This window comes from Pempheris klunzingeri, chromosome 12, assembly GCF_042242105.1.
Source record: "Pempheris klunzingeri isolate RE-2024b chromosome 12, fPemKlu1.hap1, whole genome shotgun sequence".
Lineage (NCBI taxonomy): Eukaryota > Metazoa > Chordata > Actinopteri > Acropomatiformes > Pempheridae > Pempheris > Pempheris klunzingeri.
In genome coordinates, this window is record NC_092023.1 from 22,724,202 (window position 1) to 22,746,212 (window position 22,011).

Sequence of the window (22,011 nt, forward strand, 5' to 3'; positions counted from 1 at the left end):
GATGGGTCACCAGCCACTCACATAGAGACAGACAAACACTCACACTCACATTCACACCACACCTTACAGTCACTAATTAACCTGCATGTTTCTGGACTGTGGGAGGAAGCCGGAGAACCAGAGAGAACCCACACAGGCACAGGGAGAACATGCAGGTTCAAGGCTCAAACCACAAACCTGCTGGCCAGTGGATTCGAACCTGGAACCTTATCTGTGATAATGCATCAAATACTAGATGGGCCGCTTGTCTCTGATGAACCTACTGAGAATAACGAGCTCCTCCTGGATTTGCAGAGCTGCACAGTGTGTTGTTACGCTACACTGTGATTGTTCTGGTTCACTCTCACCATTGCATTGTTCTCAGCTGTAGCAAAGAAACTATTTTCAGAGAAATCAGCTGTAAAAATCCACTGTGTACCATCTCCTCTGCAGCAAGCAGCACCCAGACACTGTCAGAGAGCAGCTGGGAAACTCAGTTGAACACTGAGCAGCTAAAGAGTCTCAGATTTTCCTCAGGAGACCAAAAGCGAAGCTAACAGAGGGAGAATATTGGCCATGTTGTGCTACATGTGGAAATAAGAAACACAGTCAACTTAAAGCTTAAAACTTAAATGTGTCCGTGTTGTGTTCACTGTATTTGTGTTTTCCGCTGAAAACAAGAGAACAAAAATCCCTTCTTTTTAAGGTTTAAGCTGATGGTCAGTGTTCAGTCTTTGTCTGACTCCCCACATGTCGTCAGCTGTGGCTTTTTTATTGTCTCTGCCTTTGATCAAACAGCCTTATAGATGTCTTTGTGACACTGGAACCACCTTTGCCACTCACACTCACACACACTCACACACACACACACACACACACACACACACACACACACACACACACACACAGTAAAAGGACACATGACTTTCCCTCTGACTGGTCAGTTTGTTCGGTCTCAGCCTCCTGGGTCTGAGATGGACGTCACACAGCGACAGACAAAGAAATAGGAAAATACAGTTTGCAATGCGTCTCTACAAAAATAAGAGTCCAAGAAAACGTGACGTGGCCAAAAGTGGTCATTATTAAATGTAAAAGTGCCTTTGAATATTATTAAATATTATTTTCCTTTGAACCAGATGCTTGGGGGCCTTTGGGCCCATTTATTCCTAATTTATAAAATAGTAAAACAAAGAGACATCCATGATTTGTTGCTGTAAATCATCATTCTGTAAGGTGAAGTGTCAGATTATGTTTGAATTCATACAAAGGTGCTAAAACAAGTGCCCGTTAATTTGCAGCGGAGTAAAAAGTCCATGAAGCTGATGAACACGTTATGGCAGATGTGTGCTCACATCTTCTTCAGTCAGAAACTAGAGCACATCAGCAGCTCGTCCCGCTCCTCTCAGGCCCTGCTTGCAGAGTCATGGAGCACACCGTCCATCACGGTGTCAGTCTGTGTCTGCAGGCCTGACGGGGGGGGGCGCAGTCCTGTGACTGATCCACATCAGACCGTGGACCCCCATCACATGGGAGCCCTGTCGCTCGGTCTGACAGAGGGTGGGTGATAACAAAAGCAGATAGATGAGCTGATAAGCAGCATCTTTGAAGCTGTGTTCGAGTCTCCTCAGTGGGCGACAGTCCACGTCCACCGGAGGCCCCGCGCGGCCTCTACTCGCAGGCCGACACGCTGCCGATCTTGCCGGTGTTCTCGGTCCAGGGCTGCAGGTTCTGCAGGGCGAACAGAGAGCTGTTCTGCAGGCACAGCGGGTCCGGGGTGAGCGGCTGGTTGATGGTCTTCTGGAAGGCCTCCTGCTGCAGCTGCATCAGGATCCGGTTGGCCTGCTGCCGCTCCGCCTCGCGCTCCTCCGCCGTCTGCCGCCTGCACCACAGACAGGGAGACAGACAGGATGGAGGAGGTGTCTCACTGGATCTCCTCCTGTGAGACACTCTTTTCATTTATCATTTAAAGGCCAACAATGTGTGAACTATTACAACATCGAAGCTTTGGTGCTGTCCCCCCCCCCCGGGCCGCAGACAGCACCGTGGGGCCGTGGGGCCGTGGGGCCGTGGCTGTGTTCACAGGATGGAGGCTGAAGAGACGGTAAAATCATTTTCATCATCATCATCATTTTCTGCTGTTCTCTCCTCATACGATCATTATTTCTTCAGAAATAATGAAATAACAGTAATAGTAATACACACACACACACACACACACACACACATATATATATACATATATATATATATATATACACTGTTGCCCATGTTCTCATGAAATGATTGTGACAATGTGATTTGATAAATAAAGTGTATAAGTGTATATAGTGTATACTCTTCCAAACATGTCACAGTGAAACTTAAACCACAATGAACCTGTGCAGACTGTGGATTCAGGCTTTAACTAAATTGGGGGTATTGAACAATTATTCCAACTTTACGGGCAACAGTATATATATATATATATATATATATATATATATATATATATATATATATATACACACACACACACACACACACACACACACACACACACACACACATATACATATATATATACTGTGTGTGTGTGTATATATATACAGTATATATATATATATATATAGTAGTGCATATAGTACTAGTAATACATAGTCATTCTGATCCATTATTTCTAAATACAGAAATAATGCACAATATCTTAACCATAACCCTATTTTTGTTTTATTAAAGAATTATGAAAAAAAAATCTCCCGTTTTAAAAACTATGGAGATAAAACGACAGTCTTATTATTATTATTTATTTATTATCTATGAGAACACTATTCTATAGGCCTGATGAGAGAAACTGTATATTTCATCTATGGAACATGTTGAATCATCTATAAATCTAAATCAATTTGTATAAAGCATCCAAACAGGTCTATAATGTGACGGACTGTATTTTATTTCCTTGATGAAAATGTTTGAACCGTACCATCATCCTTTATTCATCCATATTTCTTTTAACGAAATCATTTGCCAAAACTGGTTTTATAGTTTAAGAAACAAATGAGCACGTTTCCTCCTTTTTTCAAAGCAGCCACAGGAACTATTTGAAGCTGCTCACACTCTACTCAGTTTTAACGTGGCACAATATCCTGATCCAGTCCTCTGGTGCATGTGAGGCTTCATACCAACAGTCACAACAGACACATGAAAGAGATTTTTTCCACCCAGTGTATCAGGTAAAGTCAGCTGGAGTAAGTGCAGTCTGATGCAGCAGTCCTCCTAGAAACCCCCCCCCCTATCATGACTGATGCTTCTATTATTTTGTCCATCCCACTTAGGCTAAATAACACATCTCAGTGTACTGCAGTACAGCTCAACAGCAACACAAACTACACCCTCAAAAATCCTTTAGCATTGATAACAGGACTTCAGACTCACTTGGTTTCAGCAAGCTGTGCAAATTAAGTGGTCAAATGAATAATATTTGCTCATAGTTTGTTTTGAGTGCAGTGAAGGTCACAGGAACATTAGCCCCAGTGGTGGGAGGGAGAGGAAAAGTCATTACCTATCTTGTGTTTTGTTGTGCTTTCGTAAACATAACAGTCAGTTTAAAATATTTTTGGTCCAAAGAGACCTTCTGGGTCCCTTTAAAAACCAGTGGAGGACCTCTGACACGGGCCTCCAGCCCTCCATGAAGACCGCAGGGCCTCTTAAGTGGCCCTAGAGATACTGTGGAGATAACAATGCATTGATGAAAGGAAAAAGAGCCACGTCCCGTCAAATGAAACAATATTTCACCTCCATTTGGTGCGCCTGTTTTGGAACCAGGTTTTGACCTGAGCGTCGGTCATCTTCAGGGCTTTAGCGAGAGCGGCCCGCTCAGCAGACGCCAGGTACTTCTGCCGGTGGAACCTTTTCTCCAGCTCACAGATCTGTAGCCGCGTGAAGGACGTGCGAGGCTTCTTCTTCTTTGGAGGCGTCCGGTTCTGGTAGGGATGACCTACGCGACGTGTTACAGTGAGGGGTGAGAGAGACACTGGACAGGAGGACAGGAGGACAGGAGAGGACAGGAGGATAGGATAGGACAGGACAGGAGGACAGGAGAGGAGGACAGGACAGGACAGGAGGACAGGAGGACAGGACAGGAGGACAGGACAGACCAGCAAAGGGAAGAAAAGGTTGGACAGGACAGAACAGGATATGACATGTCAAAGCCAGGCATGCAGGGCAACCAGACAGGAACTGAAGAAGAGAGCACTGACAGAGTGGCAGCAGCACAGCACCATTATCATGTTTGGCTCTAAGCACCTTCAATAACAGGAGAGTTCATGTTCATTGGGAGTAAAAAGGTGCTCTTGTACACTGTTGCCCATAAAGTTGGAATCAAATGTTTTTCACCTCTTCTCATGAAATGATTGTGACAATGTGATTTATTCTTGATAAATAAAGTTTATATCTTCTCAACTTTATTGATCAAACTCTTCCAAACATGTCACAATGAACCTTTGCAGACTGTGTGTTCAGGCTTTAACTAAACTGGGGGGATTGAACAATTATTCCAACTTTATGGGCAACAGTGTGTATACAGCACACTGTCTCTGCCCTTATTGCCCCAGAAACAACAGCGTAGGACTGTCAGTAATGTAAGTCACATTCATTTACACCTTTAGTGTGTGTGTGTGTGTGTGTGTGTGTTTGTGTGTGTAATAATAACCCAACAGTATTATAACAACAAGTCCGTAAAGTCTTCATGTGTGACATCCTACATGATGTGGGTACGGTGTAAAGAGCTGTAAGAGCTGAGACCAAGAGGAGCAGCTCGCCCTCTGACACACAGCAGAAACCATGAGCACATTGACAGAATACTACCTTCAGCCTCACCGAGCCACACTGGACTAAGATCACTGCTTAGTAACATAGAAACATACATGATCTGCACTACGCAAACTAAGAGGACATTTAGCAGCTTCTGCCTCTCAATGATCGCTCTCATTAATTACACTGAACTCTTATTTATTATTACTATATATCCTTTAACACACACACACTGTATGTCTACCAACTCTGACATTAACAGAAGTTACAGCAGAACAAACCAAGTTTCTCTTTAGGTTCAGTCATAAATGGTTGAATCATGTAATAATAATAATAATAATGATAATGATAATAATGATAATAATTATGATAATAATAATGATAATGATAATGATAATGGTAATAATAATAATAATAATAATAATAATAATAATAATAGAAATAACGACAATAATAATAATATATTCTTGTTATTATTATTGTTATTATTTTTACACCAATAAGATTGAACCATTTATGACTCAAACCAATGACTAACCATTCAAGTGATAATGATAATATTATTACTTTCGTTATTATTATAATCGATTTTTTTATGTTATTATTAAGGTTTCAAAAATGTAGATTCTACATTTACACCACTTACATGAGCTTTGATTCTGTCATTAGTTAGTGTCAGCCTGAGAAATCCTAGAAGCAGCTCACACCAGGAAAGCATCCTTAAATATGAATGTATTCATATTTATAATATTTAATAAGGAATCTTTGAATCAACATCTAATAATTAGACCGAATAATAATAATAATAATTATAATAATACTAACAATAATAATACAACAATTATAATAATAAATGTTGCTGTTTTCTCAGTAACATTCTATTCTTTGTCCTCTTGTTTTATTATTTTTTTTATTTCTTATTCCACGTGTCGCCCCCCCCCTACCTGTGAACCTGTCTTTGGTGTAGCGCCGGTTGCTCTCCATCCAGGGGAAGGTCAGTGCGTTCAGGTTGCCGACGGTGCCGCTCACCGGAGGGATGGGGGGGTTCCCGCAGCTCAGAGGCCGGTGCGCGGGGACGCGGATCACCCCGGCGGCGTTCACGTTAGTGCCGCTCGCATTCACACCCATGTTCATGTGATAAGCCCCGCCGAGGGAGCCCACCCCGCACGAGCTGGCGGAGCCGTTATATCCGCTGTTGGCGCACGAGAAGCCGCCGCCGCCGCCGCTGTAGGCCCCGGGGCCGTAGTCCGGCTCGTGCATCCTCACTCCCAGCATGCAGCTCTGCTCCACGGTGTTGAGGATCTGGTCGATGCCGAAGCTGATGGGCTCCACATGATGCGCCCCCAGGAGCCCGAAGTGATCCATGGCCTCCCGCTCCGGCGCGAGGAACACAGGTCGCTCCACGCGCCGCTGCCTGGACTCTCCCGTCTGGGCTGGATGCGCTCGAGCTCCGGTCGTTATCTAGTGTGTGAGTGTGTCTGTGTGCACATGCAGGAGAGCGAGGCTGGACTGCCCCCCCCCACCCCTCCCCACGAGGACATCAATCAAGGTGGCAAACAGACAGCGCGAGCTTCACACCGACTTTTAGGCCCGGAGACCAGAGAGTGTGTGAGCGCTCCTCAGAACACACTGATCACCAGCTGGACACGGCCAGTGGGGTTTATGTGCTTCACACACACACACACACACACACACACACACACACACACACACACACACACACACACACACACACACACACACACACCGTGTCCTAATATTTTTTATATTCATTTTTACATTCTTTCTAATCGGGTTCCAAATGACTGAAGCTGCACACATTTATTTTACAGCGATTCTATGTAATTCTTTAGGATTCTCTCTCCTGGGCCACCTAAAGGACCGGGCCTAACACTCACTACTTCCTCCAGCTGAGTATCTGATGCTTAGACTTTTATTCTGGTTATTTCTCCTGCAGCTGCGCACTGGAAACTCAGACCAGAGGAAAGCTGTTCTAAGTGCCACTCTGTCCAGTCCACACTGCTTTGTATCATATGGATGTGCAGGCTGGACCCCCCCCAGCTGATGGTGAAGCTTCCCCAGAGCATCAGAAACATTACTGACCTTATCCAGCTCGAGCGCCATTAAATAGCATTCATTCAATACACCGAGTGAAGCCTGAAGGATCCAAGCTGGAGGAGTGCAGGAACCTTGATGAATTCAAACTGTAAAGTAAATCAGGGAAAACAGCACTGATGTTTAATGTGGTCTCATTTGGTGATGCGGAGCGGGGGCCATTATTAATTCATGCTCAGGGTGGTGACACACACGGATGCTGCTGTGAGACCAGCAGCCACAGCTTCAGGGTGAAACAGAGGTTTGAATGGTACAGATAGATGATCAGTCACGGTTTAGCATGAGGATACATTCATTAAACACATTAATGAATCCGGACATGAGGGGGGGGGGGGGGGGGGGGGGGGGGTCACTGTGCCGTAATAAATGGATGCAACTTTGTTTAATCGTAGATCATAAATAACGACCCGCTGTTTGTTCCTTTTAAGGAAACACCAACACACCAACTCCACAACAATTAAATGAAAAATTAAACCATTGCTCATTGATTTCCTCTCTTTCTAAATGCCTTTGGGACTTAATTACTTCACATGGGGCATTAAAGAATTAATATTTGATATGCTTTGAACGGCTCCCATTGGCCAAATGACCGACATCAAATTTTAATAACCCTAACCCGCACCTATCGGCTGTGCTGCGGATGAACACCAGGGCTGCAAGAAGCCTCGAAATTACTGAGGTGAAATGCAGCAGTGGAGGAATGCAGCGCAGCACTGAGCTGTGCACGAGACAGACAGCTGCTGTTTTCCACCCACCAGGACAGAGAAGCTGTGCTGGATGTATGATCACAAGACGAACCAATTATTGTTGGCACACAAATAATTATTATTATTTAACACCAAACTATTTGCTCCAAAGGCATTTTTACAGTTTTACAGCTTGAGGTTTCTACATCAAGAAAGTGAGTCTGTGATCAAAGGTGTAATATCTGGTGATAATAATGATAATGATAATGATAATGATAATGATAAATAATGATAATAACAAACAATAATGATAGTAATGATAATAAATAATAATAATAATAACAATGATAAATAATGATAATAAATAATATTGATGATGATAATAATAATAATAATAATAATAACAACAACAACAATAATAATAATAATAATAATAATAAACAATAATGATAATAAACAATAATGATAATAATAATACTAGGTTCCATTAGAGGCTGTGGGCCTAACGCGCCTGACAGGAACACTGACTTTAGCATCTTTTCAAACTCAATTATCAAGTGGCCATATTCATTCCAGCAGCTTGAATGTCCTTATGGGGTTTTGCTGGAAAAAAAAAGATCTCTTCACTTCAAACACTTATTGATTTCTCGTCTTTTTAAGCAGCATAAACTCTCCAGGCCGAATGATCCCAGTGGCTGAGGCTGCCAAGGTCCATCAGACACTCAGCCTAAACTGTGGTGCCACAAAATGACTGGAGCCCCTTTCAGACCTGCAGCACTGTTGTGCAGCTGATGGTGCTTTGGGTCCAAATAAACGTCCCGCTCACTTTTAGGTAAAACTCACTACGGCTGTAAACGGCCCATTTCAAACACAGCTTTTGAAAAAAAAATCTAGACAATTAGAGATGAAGTGTTTGAATCAAGACACTTCTTTAGAGTGTTTTGATACAATTCATAGTAAAAAAAATTATCTACTATAGGCAGATAAACAAATCTTTTTCAGAGTGTTAATAATAATAAATGTAATTAAAATTCAAATAGTTTGGTTACTGTACATTAGTCTCTGCTGCACCAGTGGTGGATATTGGACTGAAACCGGCAACTATTCGGTCCAATAAGAATTGCTTATCTGGTGCATCTGCCAAAAAGGTCTAGCTTGTGGGCTGCGTTGGACTGCAGGTTAAGGTACACGGCCCACTGAATATGTGCAGTAGAGTACATCCCATCAGGCCTCTGGCCAGCATTCGGACAAAAAGACTTCCCTGGGTTTTGACAGGTTCTGACAGTTTTACTAAGATTAAATCCCTGTCTTTAAAAACATAGAATACCAAATGTAATCATTCACAGTGTCTGTAGCTGCAGGTGTCCTGTCAACAGTTTTACCGGTGGTGGTCTTTCATCTTTTTGTTAGAAGGTCTTTGGCTGTGTCCATATGAGCAGAGTTTTTAGCTCATAGTCTCTGAGGGCATGAGGTTGTGAATCTTGACATTTTGTTGAATGCATTGGTTTTTACCAACTGGTCACCCCACTCAGAGGGGTACCGGGGTGGGATGCAGAAATGACCCTGGAGAGTGAAGCCAAAGGCTAGTGAGAAGTCGAGTGGCTGTGGTTGCAGCAGGTGTAAAAGTTGTGATAATTGCAAATGCAGTGGTTGTGGTAACGTCCAGAGCCCCCCCACGTTTGATTTTGTTTGATGGCAGCAGTGGTCTGAGATGCCCTATGAGCTTGTGACACAGTGAGGTCCCCCCAGGGAAGTCATTTGACATTATATTGGTCCAGTTCAACTAGGCACACAAATTCAAGTGCATGTTGTCTACTGGGGTCCATTAGGTCAGCACTCACCTCAAGAACCCGTTCTTCTGCATCTGCTGACACTATCAAGCCACATTCCCAGCATCTAGGGATGATACACCACTCAGATAACGAATACTCTAATAATGAATACTAATCACATAGGAAACGTTTTTCAGCCTCCCCCTTTGTAAGATCCAGCAGACTAATTACTCCATCTGCCAAATCTTGGGGAGGGATGCGCTTCTTCAACTTTCCCGCTGAGTGGGACAGAACATGATCAATGTCTATATAAATGCTGAATACAAGTATAATATTCAATTATTATTCCAATTGTGGTGAAAACTGGGATCATTTGTAGTGAATGTTGACAACTGGGACAGTTTAGTGTTTCACAGATATTTTTTAGAATTGTGAGGGAATGTACTAAGCATATGCCCTATCATACATGGTATCCCTGAATATGAAGACTTCACCAGTATTGAAGGGGCTGTTGAAACCATAAATGTACTGGGCAAAGTTAGAAGCAGAGCAAAATGTTTGATGCCAGAGACTAACGTGTATCCTGTAACCTGTCTTATGCGAGTGCTGTGGGGTAATCAACTCTTCAAAAGTTTCACCAGAAATAACGTCACCCATGGGAGGGGACAACAGGAGAACAGTGATGGCTCTGCCAGATTCCAGTTCAAACTGTTGGGAAGTTGGTCAGTATTCTTTTGGATAAGGGAAAATGGCTGATACCCAGAAGCTGTCTGTTTCCAGCACATCATGCAACAAAATTTCAGAATGATCATTCATGCCATTGGTGATATGTTACAAAGAAACCCCAAAACCAGCAGAAAGTTATTCAGATGTGTTAGAACCTTCTCGTGAGTCAACCCCCCTCCACTGTACGAAGAGTCCAGATAGCTGGCTTGAACAGGCAAGGTTCATGAAAGAATATGAGAATCCTGAGCCACAACATTGCCACCAAGCCCCTGTTATTGTAGGCACAAATGGTTTCCTGTTTCGCAGATTGTTTTAACTTTCCAAAGAAAATGGCAATGAGTGCAAAGTATAAAATTGGGCAAAAAGTGCAAACTTCTCCAAGAGAATACAGGCAGTGTACAAACAGATTCTGGTCCTTCTGCAGTCTCCATAGCCCCAGGTGAGAGGTGATATGGCACCTGCAAAGTAAAGCATCAGACCCCCATGTACCAGGACATTATTCTCATTGAAACACCTGCTACACAGCAGCTTCCTTGTAGTCAGGCAGCTTGTTGTCTCCCTGAGATAGATGCAAATAGTATTTCTAGATAATGAATCCCAAACCCACCTCAGCCCAACCCCATTAAAGCCATCTGCAAACCAGATTGTAACACTGACACACCTAATTCCCCTGTTAGGCTAATAGATCAGTTTGGAGTTTCTCCACCAACAATCCATGAAGTGTATCCCTGTCGAGTTAGCTTCAGTGCAAGTACCATTGATCAGTTGAGGTTACGGTTGCCCAAGACCTGGATCCAGCTATTGCACTTGTAAACTAGTCTATTAAATCAGGTTGTCCACCAGTTCAGTCCTTTAGTGGTTCACCTGATGTTTCATTGATTAACTATGAAAGCTTGACCGTTTCATAGAGGCAAAGAGGCTCTGCTTTCCCTCACTGTCACTGCTTCCTGTTAAACTTTTCTCAACATAAAATCCTGACAGTGTACTTGATAGCTCAACAATACGATGGACTAAATTAAAGCCACCACTTTGAATTATTATTAGAAAACTTTCATTATACTATGATACTGTCATTTTGTTTACATTATTGAATTAAATCATGGATCATCTACATGCAGTGTTATTACTAATTCAGCCGTTTAAAAGAAGTACACCGTGTTGTGGCAGCATCTGGCTATTGTTTTGGGCTCTCTGCCATCAGTGGGCTTTATTCTATTTCGAATTGCCGCTGGTCGGCCGTAAGCCAAATCCAAACACCACTGTATCTTCTGAGAAAAAAAACGGGTAAATGTGAAGTTACTGTGCGTCTGTGCGTGTGTGTGAGTGCATCAGATTTTGTACAATGGCCATATAAATGAGATGAAGATGGGGTTATCAAGCTGGAATTTACACTTCACATCCCTCATTTAATCCCAGCACTTGCCACATTCACAACTGGACTTTAGATGGAATTGCATCTAACCTCTGCTGTTACACAGTTTAATTATTTATCCACATGTCACATTTCATTTTTGCTCTTGTCACCTTCATATATTTCACAAGCCTTCACTTCATTTGTTTATCCACAGTTCATATTTCCTTTGTACAGTCTATATTTAATTTCAAATATCTCCATTTCACAACTATTAGCCTATTATTCCACTCTCTAAATAAATATGAAAATTTCCATTTGATTTTAATTTTGGTCTACTTTATTTATTTCATTTTATAAAGTGGGTCTTCAAAGTGCTCTCTGAAACGGGACCTGGGATGCCTTGTAGTCCATGAAATGATAAAAAAACTACAATTCCCTATGGCTGCACCATGCCATTTAATACAAATCAACACCACAGTTCTCAGTTTAGGATCGCAAATGGTGTCATAAAACGACATACCTACTGAATATATTATATATCAAGTACATCCGAACTAGTAATAACACTGCATGTAGATGATTGATGTTGAGAAAAATGTAATTTGTTTGTTTTATGTCAGATATTTAAGCTAGTATTGTAGAAATGAGGTTTTGGGTTGGCAGTACAAAGCAGGGTTGTAAAAGGATATATCTATCGGATATATCAAATATCTAATAAATGATACAAGGGTATTATAGTAGTATTTTGTAACGTAAAGCGGGAAAGCGGACTGTGTTTGTCTCCATAGCAATGGTAGATGAGGCTCATGAGTAATGAAGCCTCTTCCACTATAAAAAAGGGACAACAGCTTTTATTTATTTATCTATTTTTTAGAATTTAGAATGGAGGAGGAAATAAATCAAGCGGTTGTCCAGTATACTGCTGAGCTCTTTATGTCTCTATCAATATATCAATTAAATTGAAATTGCTTCATTGGCATGAATGTAACATTGATAAAAAGGTTCAATGCATAAAATCAAGAAAACAAGTTAAAAAAAAGTTGCTCAACAGTAAAAACAATTGCCCTGTGTGTGTTTGTGAAAGACTGCTTAAGTGTGTGTCAAAGTTGTAAAAGTGTGTGTGTATGTATTAAAGTTGTTGTGTGTGTGTAGGTGTGTGTGTGTGTTAACTAACTTCTGTTGCTGTGTATTTTTGTCCAACGTGTCCTCTTGTGTCTCATGTGGGAAACACTGGTGCTATGACAGTCTCTGTCCTCTCTGGTTCTGGCTGAGGCACAAAGCTGCTGTTTTCCTTCCTGCTGTGTGATTGACAGCTCCCTATCAGTGCACTTACCATCTGAATGTCAAGGACTTCCAGAAAATCCCATTTCAGGTGATTGATGGAGGCTACTCAGCAAATGAAGAGACAGACAGAGTGAAAGAGACAAAGTGGGCCAGGCAAAACTCAAAAATACAGCTAAACACAGTAAACAGTGATTTGGCTAAAACTGGGCTAAATGTAGTTAAAATTGTCATGTTTTTAAATCTGTAAATTGAGCATATGATTATTCCTGATATCGTTATAATATTGGTATTACAATAGCATTTAAATGTGAAGCGCGTCCCCTACAATATATCATGTATGTGCAATATATGTTAGATATTATCGCTTCAACCTACCGTAGTTCATCTAAAACACCAAATCAGTAGCTACTGACTGAGAAACAAAAGGAAGGTAAATGTTTTTTTTCCAAAGAGCTGATTTTCTGAGGATCGCTGAATAAGTAAGTAAACCCACTGTTTCCAGTTAGCTCACATTGGTTACTGGAACACTGTCCGTGTTGCACCGGTTCACAGTAGAACAGAATCCTAACCAGGATTTAGACACACTGACTTTCCAAGCTTTCCAAACTTTTCCCATATAAGGCCTCCTGCCAGTCAGGTTCAGTTTTGTTGAACTCTTGAGGAGAATGGATTGAGCAACTAATGAGAGAGACAGTTGGCTCATTATGGAGGAATGGGGAGGGAACAGGGAATGGTTAATGCTTGGCCTGAGCTCTCACAGTGAAACTTTTAGATGCTGATGAAGAAACCTCTTCTCGCTGTGATCTCTGACATGGGATAACAGATGGTTGCTGTGTGAATTTCCATGGAGGAAGATCCATTTTAGCATCGATCAGTCACATTGACTGAATGCTAAATGTGGACGCTCCACTGTATGCTTTGAGAGAGTTCCTAACAGGGTTCCACGGTCCACGATGCTCCCATCATAACATGAACAATCTTTTTTTTCCACTTCTCATAAAAATAAGCTAAATGAAGTGAAGCGCCAAACTGGGCCTTTATTTGGAACAATTCCACAGCTCTGTACTCAACACTCTGCTGCTCTCACGTTCTCACATCGAACAGAAATGCTCCATTCATTCACCAATTAATTCCACTCCTTTAACTTTTGAAGTTATGATTGTAATTTGTTTCATTTAGTATCCAAACTACAACATTGTGACAGCCCTTCACTCTGGAAACGCACCAAATCATTGGATGGGTTAGACTTAAAGTGTGTGCATGTATTAGAAATGGCAGAATATTCAAAAATTGTCAGCTTCAATGATGCAATATCATCATCAGGACTGAGTATGTCAGATCTGTTCACAGTTCTGCTCCACTGGCTTTGCGGTAACAAATTAGGGCCACATGAGTCATTACAGCTGAAGTCACAGACACAACAACGTATGTGATACTAGAGTCCGTCAGTGGAGCCGATGTGAAACAGCCCTCTTCAGACCAAACACAATCCATCACACAGCCACACAGTGAAGCCAGCAGTCTAATGTGACTGCAGAAGCCACTGTGATGATTAAAAGAATTTCTACACAGGGCGAACAGAAAGCCACTACGACTACAAGCGTTTCTTCTATGTATGATTATTTGGAGTATGAAATGCTCTGTACACTGTCCGCTGCTAACCATCGCTGTAATGTATGTGTTTGCTTGTGTTGTCACCATGTCTCTATAGTGTTGGTGATTTGTTTGAGCTGACTATTTGGAACATCGGTTGATTTTTTTCCTGAAGCCAAGAATCACCACAAACGTTGGTATAATGTTTCAGTAGTATGTAAAATACATGGATGTGTGTTGTTTTTCCTGTTTAATCAGTGTGTCTCTATACTTCTTTTATTGCTCAGTCACTATTACAACTGTCAACTCGGCGAGCTGCTAACTTCCTGTAAATGCTAACTCAAACGTTCCATTTCTGTTTAGTTCGTAACTCTGACAATATTAAATGATTATTTAGTGTCAGATACTTTCCCTGATATATGCAGTGACTAGAGAACTTTGGCCTCACTTCTTATGCAGCTTGTCAGAGTCCTGACACACTGAAGATCAATTTTACTTCAAAGATAATGTGTGTGTTATTTAATCTTTTTATTAATGTCACAATAAATCGCACACACAGACCAAAACCAACAATGTGTTGGTCTGTACTGTGAGTGTACTTAATACTTTCTGACTTCCATATGCTGTAGCTCTCAGCCCCAAGCTCACTGGTTCCTACTGAAGACAAACAGCCCAGATGACAGTTTCATCAACAACAAAAAATTCAGTAATATAATAAGTGCTCAGTGGCATCACTAATAATGTATGGTACAACAATTTGCACATGCATTTGTACATTTGTGCCTCCATATGTGTAAAGCACCCATGGGTCTCTTTAATGGTGCTAAATGAATGGGAGTTAATATAATTATTATTATTCACTCGGCTTTGTTGAATACTCGATTCTGATTGGTCAGTTATGACATTCTACAGTCTGTTATTCCTGCACAGCAGACTGTTGCCATGTGTTACAGGCTGTTGCTATGGATGCAGTTCTGGGGGCGGCTGTGGCTCAGAGGTAGAGTGGGTCGTCCATCAATCAGAAGGTCACTGATTCGATCCTATGAGTCGCCAGAAGTGTCTTTGGGCAAGACACTGAACCTCAACTTGCTCCTGAGTTTGCTTGCTTTAGTGTGTAAGTGTGTGTGAAAGAATAGTCTCCCCCAAGTTAGATTCTTCCTGAATGAATGACGTGTGAATGGATGAGTGAGGATGTGATGCAAAAGCGCTTTGAGTAGTGGAAGAAAGTTTAAGGGGGTACTGCACTGTAGCATCACAAATCACTCACTATAACTAGCTGTTGGATTTAAATCCACACACACATCCACACATACGCACACACATCCGTCCGTAACAGGTGGAATGTGTCCGTTGGAATGGTAGCTCCTGTCAGCACCCTGAGGCCCCAGCAACCCCCACCATCCTTCCAGTGCATTGTGGGTGTCTCCGTCCTGTTCCAAGGCTTTGCAGTTCGAGTGCGTGCTTCCTGCCGTGTTTCTCGGTCACATTGAATGGGATGATTGGTGATTATTCTGGTCTCCAGTTCTCTCCCATCCATTCAGTATGGGTAGCTGGGAGACGTTGCTTCCTGCAGGACAGATGGGATCATCCTGCTAGACCTCTGTCTGTTCTTCTCCCTTTGACCCCTGGAGCCTTCACTACATGCCATCATTTTCAGAATTTACTTGGAACTATTAAAACGCCACATTTTCTAGCTCCAGGATTTACTTGTAAGAAAAACTGCTAGCAATCTCCAGAACTTGATCCAAACTAGTTCCTCTCCTTTTTCTTCTCAAAGTCCTACCGGAGACTACCAGAGACTTTGCATTTACTGTCAATTTGCTAACAAGTGAAGCGGCCATAACAGTTTTTAGGCCTCTACGCTTCCCAGCCACGACTCAGGCCTGTTTATGATTGAGTTTGAGTGAGAGTGTGTGTGGGAGTGTGGGCCCAAAGAATATTGTTGATGTTCACATGTTAAAGATGCTATGCACTTATGTAAGGAGGCAGAGAACCGTTCGATGCACAGCCCGTTAACTGATTATGGACACCTTGAAGGGCATTATCCCACATATAAAATGGTCATTTGACCATTCATTTATACTTTCATGTGTTTTGCAACCAAAATCTAAAGCTTTTCACAAGCTCATAACTCAGTTTCCTTGGTAACGCCTGAGGGTCTGACTAATACGTGGCTCAATAATTACCATCCCAGTAGGTTCCTAGGCATTGGAAATGTATACATAATTTAGACCCATAGACATTTTTATCGGAGCTACTTAATAGGAATCCATTATCACTTTTTAACGGACACCCAGCAGCCAATCAGAATGGGGTATTCACCTAGACCATGGTATAATAGAGCTCAATTAGAGGTAACTGGTGAAGGTTTAACAGACTTGAAGTTATTAAGTTGAACTAAAACTTATTTTGTGTTTATCAATATTGGGGATTAAGTTTGGTGTATCTGGGCCAATAGATACCCAATAAGAATTGTAATTATTTGTAATTTTACAGGTCAATGCGCCATAAACACTGCACTAACATCTACAGGCAGAGTCACCTAACCTACATGCAAGCACAGGGCGAACATACAAAGCTCAAACCACAAATCTGCTTACCAGCGGATTTGAACCCACACCACACCACCATGCTGCCCATAAGAGCAATAACAGTGCAAAATATAATTGTTATTATTGTCATTATTACTATGTAAATAGGTATCAGAGCACAGGTTCATACTGGAAACAGTCAGTAAAGAGAAACTGCTCCTCTGATAAAATGTTACCAAATGTTCTGCTGAGCTCATTAAACACAATACAGATTGGTATTTGGATGAGAGAGACTGTGCTTGATTTATTCCAGAAGTGTTGTCTGGATCCACAAAACACAGAGGATGCAGGATGGAACTGTGCAGGAGAAACACACACTTCAATGATACTAGATGTGCAGTGCTTGGTACACATACCACAAACACACACACACACACACACACACACACACACACACACATACAGATCTGTCATCAAAGTGAATTGGTGCCCAGTCCCTCTAATTAAGCAGCAACACACACCTAAACAAACCCGTAGCCCAAACATTAACACACGCACATACACACACACACACACACACACACACACACACACACACAAACACGCATGTACATACACACAGACGCACACACCACACACACACACACGCACACGCATGCACATACACACAGACGCACACGCATGCACATACACACAGACGCACACACCACACACGCATGCACACAAACACACAATCGGGTACATAAAGAGAATCATTGATGCAAAAAGTTAAACTGGGTTTAGTGTCACATGTGGTCCATTCAGGGGTACAGCTGAACTGTTTCAGTGAAAACCATAAAAAAAACACAACCTTCCACACACAAGACAATGGAAAAACAACAGTGACTGCTGCACTTGAGTTTGTCAGTGTGATTGCAACTTAATGAAGTGACAGAGTGGGTCTTGGCTGGACTCAGACAAATCTGTTAAAATGTTTCAGAGAGGAGGTTGTGGAGAGCGGATAGGAAACAGAGGACATGCATGGAATGGTGGTAGAAAGGGAGAAAAGACAGGAGAAAAGACACTTCAACATGAATGCCACAGAGATGAGAGGACGAGATAAGGAGAGGGAGCAGAGGAGTATTTGTAGTAGCGGAGGGAGGAGACAGAGGAGGAGCAGGCCGTTCCGCTCATCCCTCCTCCCTGAGTGAGGCTGAAGTGACGCCAGCCCTCGATCTGGATCTAAGCACATGAGTTAGGCAGCAACATGCACCCCTGGGGCTGCACAGGCACCAGCCAGTCTGTTATTTGAAGTGTGTGTGTGTGTGTGTGTTTGTGTGTGCATTATCGATGTTGTTTCCACTCCAGTTTTACAGATTTACCCGCTCACTACTAAATCTAAGTACACACAAATAAGTTGAAATGAAGTTTCAACTCTCAGCAGACATCCACAAATAATAGAAGTACAACAGCAGTAGCAGACAGCGGTAGTATTAATTCAATTACACTTGGTGGTGACTGATGGGCGACTGTGGCTCAGAGGTGGAGCGGGTTGTCCATAAATCGGAAGATCAGCTGTTCGATCCCCGGCTCCTCTACGTCAGCCTGTCGCAGTGTGTGAAAGAACACTCTCCTCCAACTTAGATTCCTCCTGTGTGAATGGGTGAATGTAAAATGGGCTTTGAGTTGTTGAAATAACTAGAATGCTGCTTTAGAAATACCATTTTCTCAGATCAAATTCTGCCGTTTAAGCTATAAGCCTTTTTCCTCCTTTGTCATTTTGTGTGTTTGTGTGTGTGTGTTAGTGTTAACAACATGTGAAGTGGTGACTGTCCATCTAACCATCTAAAAAGCAGAGGAAGACAGAAGAAACACACAAACAGACTAAAAGGTGAGAGTTGAAAGTATGTGTATGGAGTGGATATTTCACTCACTCTCACTTTCCACGTGTCAAAGGTTAACTCTAATTAGCTTAATGGACCGTTCCAACCTAAAACTATCACTTCTCAGGTCAGCCCAGATCAGAGGCCACTGAGGACCTGAGAGGAGCAACAAACCAGTAAACAGAGTGATGATAGACATAACACTGGCACCCAGCAGCCAGATAGATTTACTGAGCAGCTCCCTCTGTGGACAGACGTCATCAAAAGAAGTGTCGGGTATATGGAGGGATATACTGTTGGCCATCTATAATTTCCAGCATAACACTAACTCAAAAAGCAAATGGTACCACAATGGTACCCTTGTTCTACACGCACAACTCCTGTTTGAACATGATCTTAACACAATACTGACTTTAAAACACCCCAGTCAAAATGTATAGACTATACACTTTAAGACAACCTTTGTGTTTCATTTCTTGTGGAGTGAGGACCACACCACAACAGTGTGATTTTAAATGTTAAATGAACTGAGGAAGTATAGGATATTGAAGAAGGATGTATGGATGTGAGGAGGATGAATTTGGGGGAGGAAGATGTCTGGGATGAATGCATTGGATCCATCTCTGGAGCAGAGTCGCCCAAGCCAATTATGGGCCCCTAAAAGAGACAACAGATTTGAAAGTAGCTGAGCTGAGCATGAACTTGACAGAGACCATTGTGTGAATATCAAAGGGTCAAAGGTATGATGTGATGTTGGATAGACTGGGATGGAGAGAAGGGTTGGAAAGTAGACAGATGGATTTGGAGTGAATTTTGGGAGAAAAAAAAAGACAGCAACCCTGGATTCTGGAGTTAAGTTGTCAAATGAGATGTGAGGCCTGAACACAGAGAATTGATGTAGAAGCAGAGGCTTTGATAGGCACGGAGGTATGCAACTGTTGTGGTACCCAGAAACTTGAGCTGCATGGAAAGCAAAGTGGTGTCGAGCAGATATCAATGTGAGTCCATGCATGAACAGTGTAATGGAGAGGGAACCAGATTTAACTTTGACTTCTACAACTGCCTTGTTATCAGAATGAATGAGTATGGACTTCCTACATGATTCGTTCCCCCAAAGATTGGCAGCTATGACGATAATGTACAGCTCATGGAGCGTAGATGAAGGAAACTCTAAATAGAAGATTTGAGATCTGGAGGCCCAGTGGAAGCAAACCATTTCAATCAAAATCAATCGATCGAAACCTATGAAAAGAGCTATTAAAGTGTGAAGCAGGATGTCTTCAGGTTTTGTGATGTAGTTCTGGTAGAATAAGGTCATTCCAGAAAGACAGGACATTTGGCTGCAAGTGATGATGGGAGGGGGAGGAGCGAGCGAAGATGATTTGGTGGAACAGTGGCCAGACAGTAACTGTAAGTAGCTGTGTATGAAGGTGCTTGCTAGTCAGTGTGCAGGTATAGTTGGGTTGTGGTGGAAGCTATTGCTGCCATCTCCGCAGAAAGAGCAGGAAGTGGCAGTTAGAAAGAAAGCAGCCGAGGTGGTTAAAACTGTTCTGCATCATCCTACCTACTTGGTGAAGAATTGGACTTTCTAGTTTGTTGATGCCTTTCGGGATGGGAACATTAACTGAAGGGCATATGACCATGGCCACAGGGATGATGGTGGGGGGGTGCGACGGGTACTAGTGGGTGAATAAAGGGGGGTGCACGAACATGTTGGGTGAGCAATGACTGTGAGGTAGTCGGCAACTCATAGCTTGTGGGAGAGGGATGCATGGACATTGAATAAACACTGACTAGATTGTATCCCTTTAAATGGAGAATGGTGAGATGGATTCTGTGGAACTGAGGTGTGTTGACCTTGGAGGTGATGTACGTTGAAGCTGCATTAAACCTTGGTTAGTCGGCGGTTCTGTTGGAGGGCTGATGTAGCTGGGATCGCAGAGAATATGCTGGCATAATGCAAGAGACACAGAAGAATGGCGGTTAATTGGTGTAGCTGGCCAACAGTGGTGGTGCTGTGGTCAGAGCAGAGCGTAATGATTAATACAGACTGGTAAAACACTGGGGTTATACGGAGAGATGGGCATGGGGTTGGGAAGGGAAGGGGAGAAGGATAGGCTAGAACAGGGATGTTCAATTAAAATTCAAGTCCAGTTTGATAACATTTCCTCAAGCAAAGGTCCAGGATATCATAATGTTATAATTCAGGGCCATATACAGTCAGTTGTCATTTTATTAGGTACCCCTATCTAAAACTAATGCAGTCTAATCAACAGTTGTATAATAAATCCTGACATACAAAGCAAGGTCAATTGAATTCTTGTCCTTCATTGTAACATGTTGTAGTGCTGCTACTCACTCTGTGAAAAGTGGGAAACTGTCCTTAAGGGAGACTTCGACAATTTTTAATCAGCTTTGCATCATTAAATGTTGTAATGTACGCAAATGACAATGTACAATAAAACTATTACTGTTATTTTACTGTTAGTCGAACAACAGCTTTAGCTGAATGAGAAGTTAGGAGCTCTGGCCGCTGGTGACATGGAGGAAAGGTAAGCATTATTCATTTGCATATACTAATGACACTGTAATGCTACAAAACCAGTTAAAGAGAATTCACTTTTGGGGAAGTTGACCTACAAGCTCCTGACCCTCTCAGAATAGACCCACAGTCCACAAACTGTGATATGAAAGTTATGAACCACTGGTCTACATTATGTTTCAAATAGATTCCTGTGGATCCTGTGGATCCTGGTCCTGGCCCTGCTGATGTGGTTCTCTGGTTCCTGTGGATCCTGGTCCCGGTCCCGCTGATGTGGTTCTCTGGTTCCTGTGGATCCTGGTCCTGGTTCTGCTGATGTGGTTCCCTGGTTCCTATGGATCCTGGTCCTGGTCCTGCTGATGTGGTTCCCTGGTTCCTATGGATCCTGGTCCTGGCCCCGCTGATGTGGTTCTCCACCAGTCAATGGATGTGCGTCTGTCCAAGGCTACAGCCTGTCCGTCCTTGGGAGCTGGATCTCTCCTTCATTGTGGTGCTCCCGGAGGTTTCTCTTTTCCCACTGGGTTTTTTGAGTTTTTCCTTCCAGAAGAAAGAGGGTCATAAAGGGCAGGTGATGCCTCGGACTGATCCATCGGACTGATCCATTGGCCTCATCGACTGCTGGACTCTTTATTAGATTGTTTGTTCGCTTACACTTGTTTATTTCAGTGAACTTTGTAAAGCACTATGAGACACTCTGTTGTGATATTAGGCTATACAAATAAAATTGAATTGAATTGAATTGAAAATCATTCACCACAATGCCAGGAAGTCATTGTTGG

The 22,011-nt window shown here is 42.4% G+C and overlaps 1 protein-coding gene across 1 annotated transcript; it reads right to left on the bottom strand.

The window, feature by feature from the left end:
- Positions 1 to 1,647: 1,647 nt before the first annotated feature.
- Positions 1,648 to 6,132, bottom strand: tlx1 (T cell leukemia homeobox 1). The gene is made up of 3 exons (XM_070841405.1): positions 5,712 to 6,132; positions 3,751 to 3,988; positions 1,648 to 1,858 (listed from the first exon to the last, which is right to left on the bottom strand). Exons 1-3 carry the CDS (start codon positions 6,130 to 6,132, stop codon positions 1,648 to 1,650), a joined length of 870 nt encoding a protein of 289 aa, XP_070697506.1.
- Between the last annotated feature and the right edge of the window lie 15,879 nt (positions 6,133 to 22,011).

Coding starts and splice junctions, on each gene's coding strand:
- tlx1 (XM_070841405.1), bottom strand. CDS start 6,132: ATGGATCACTTCGGGCTCCTGGGGGCGCATCATGTGGAGCCCATCAGC. Junction 3,989..5,711: donor CACCAAAGACAGGTTCACAG/GTAGGGGGGGGG, acceptor CCTCCTGTCCAG/TGTCTCTCTCACCCCTCACT. Junction 1,859..3,750: donor AACAGGCGCACCAAATGGAG/GTGAAATATTGT, acceptor TCTGTGGTGCAG/GCGGCAGACGGCGGAGGAGC.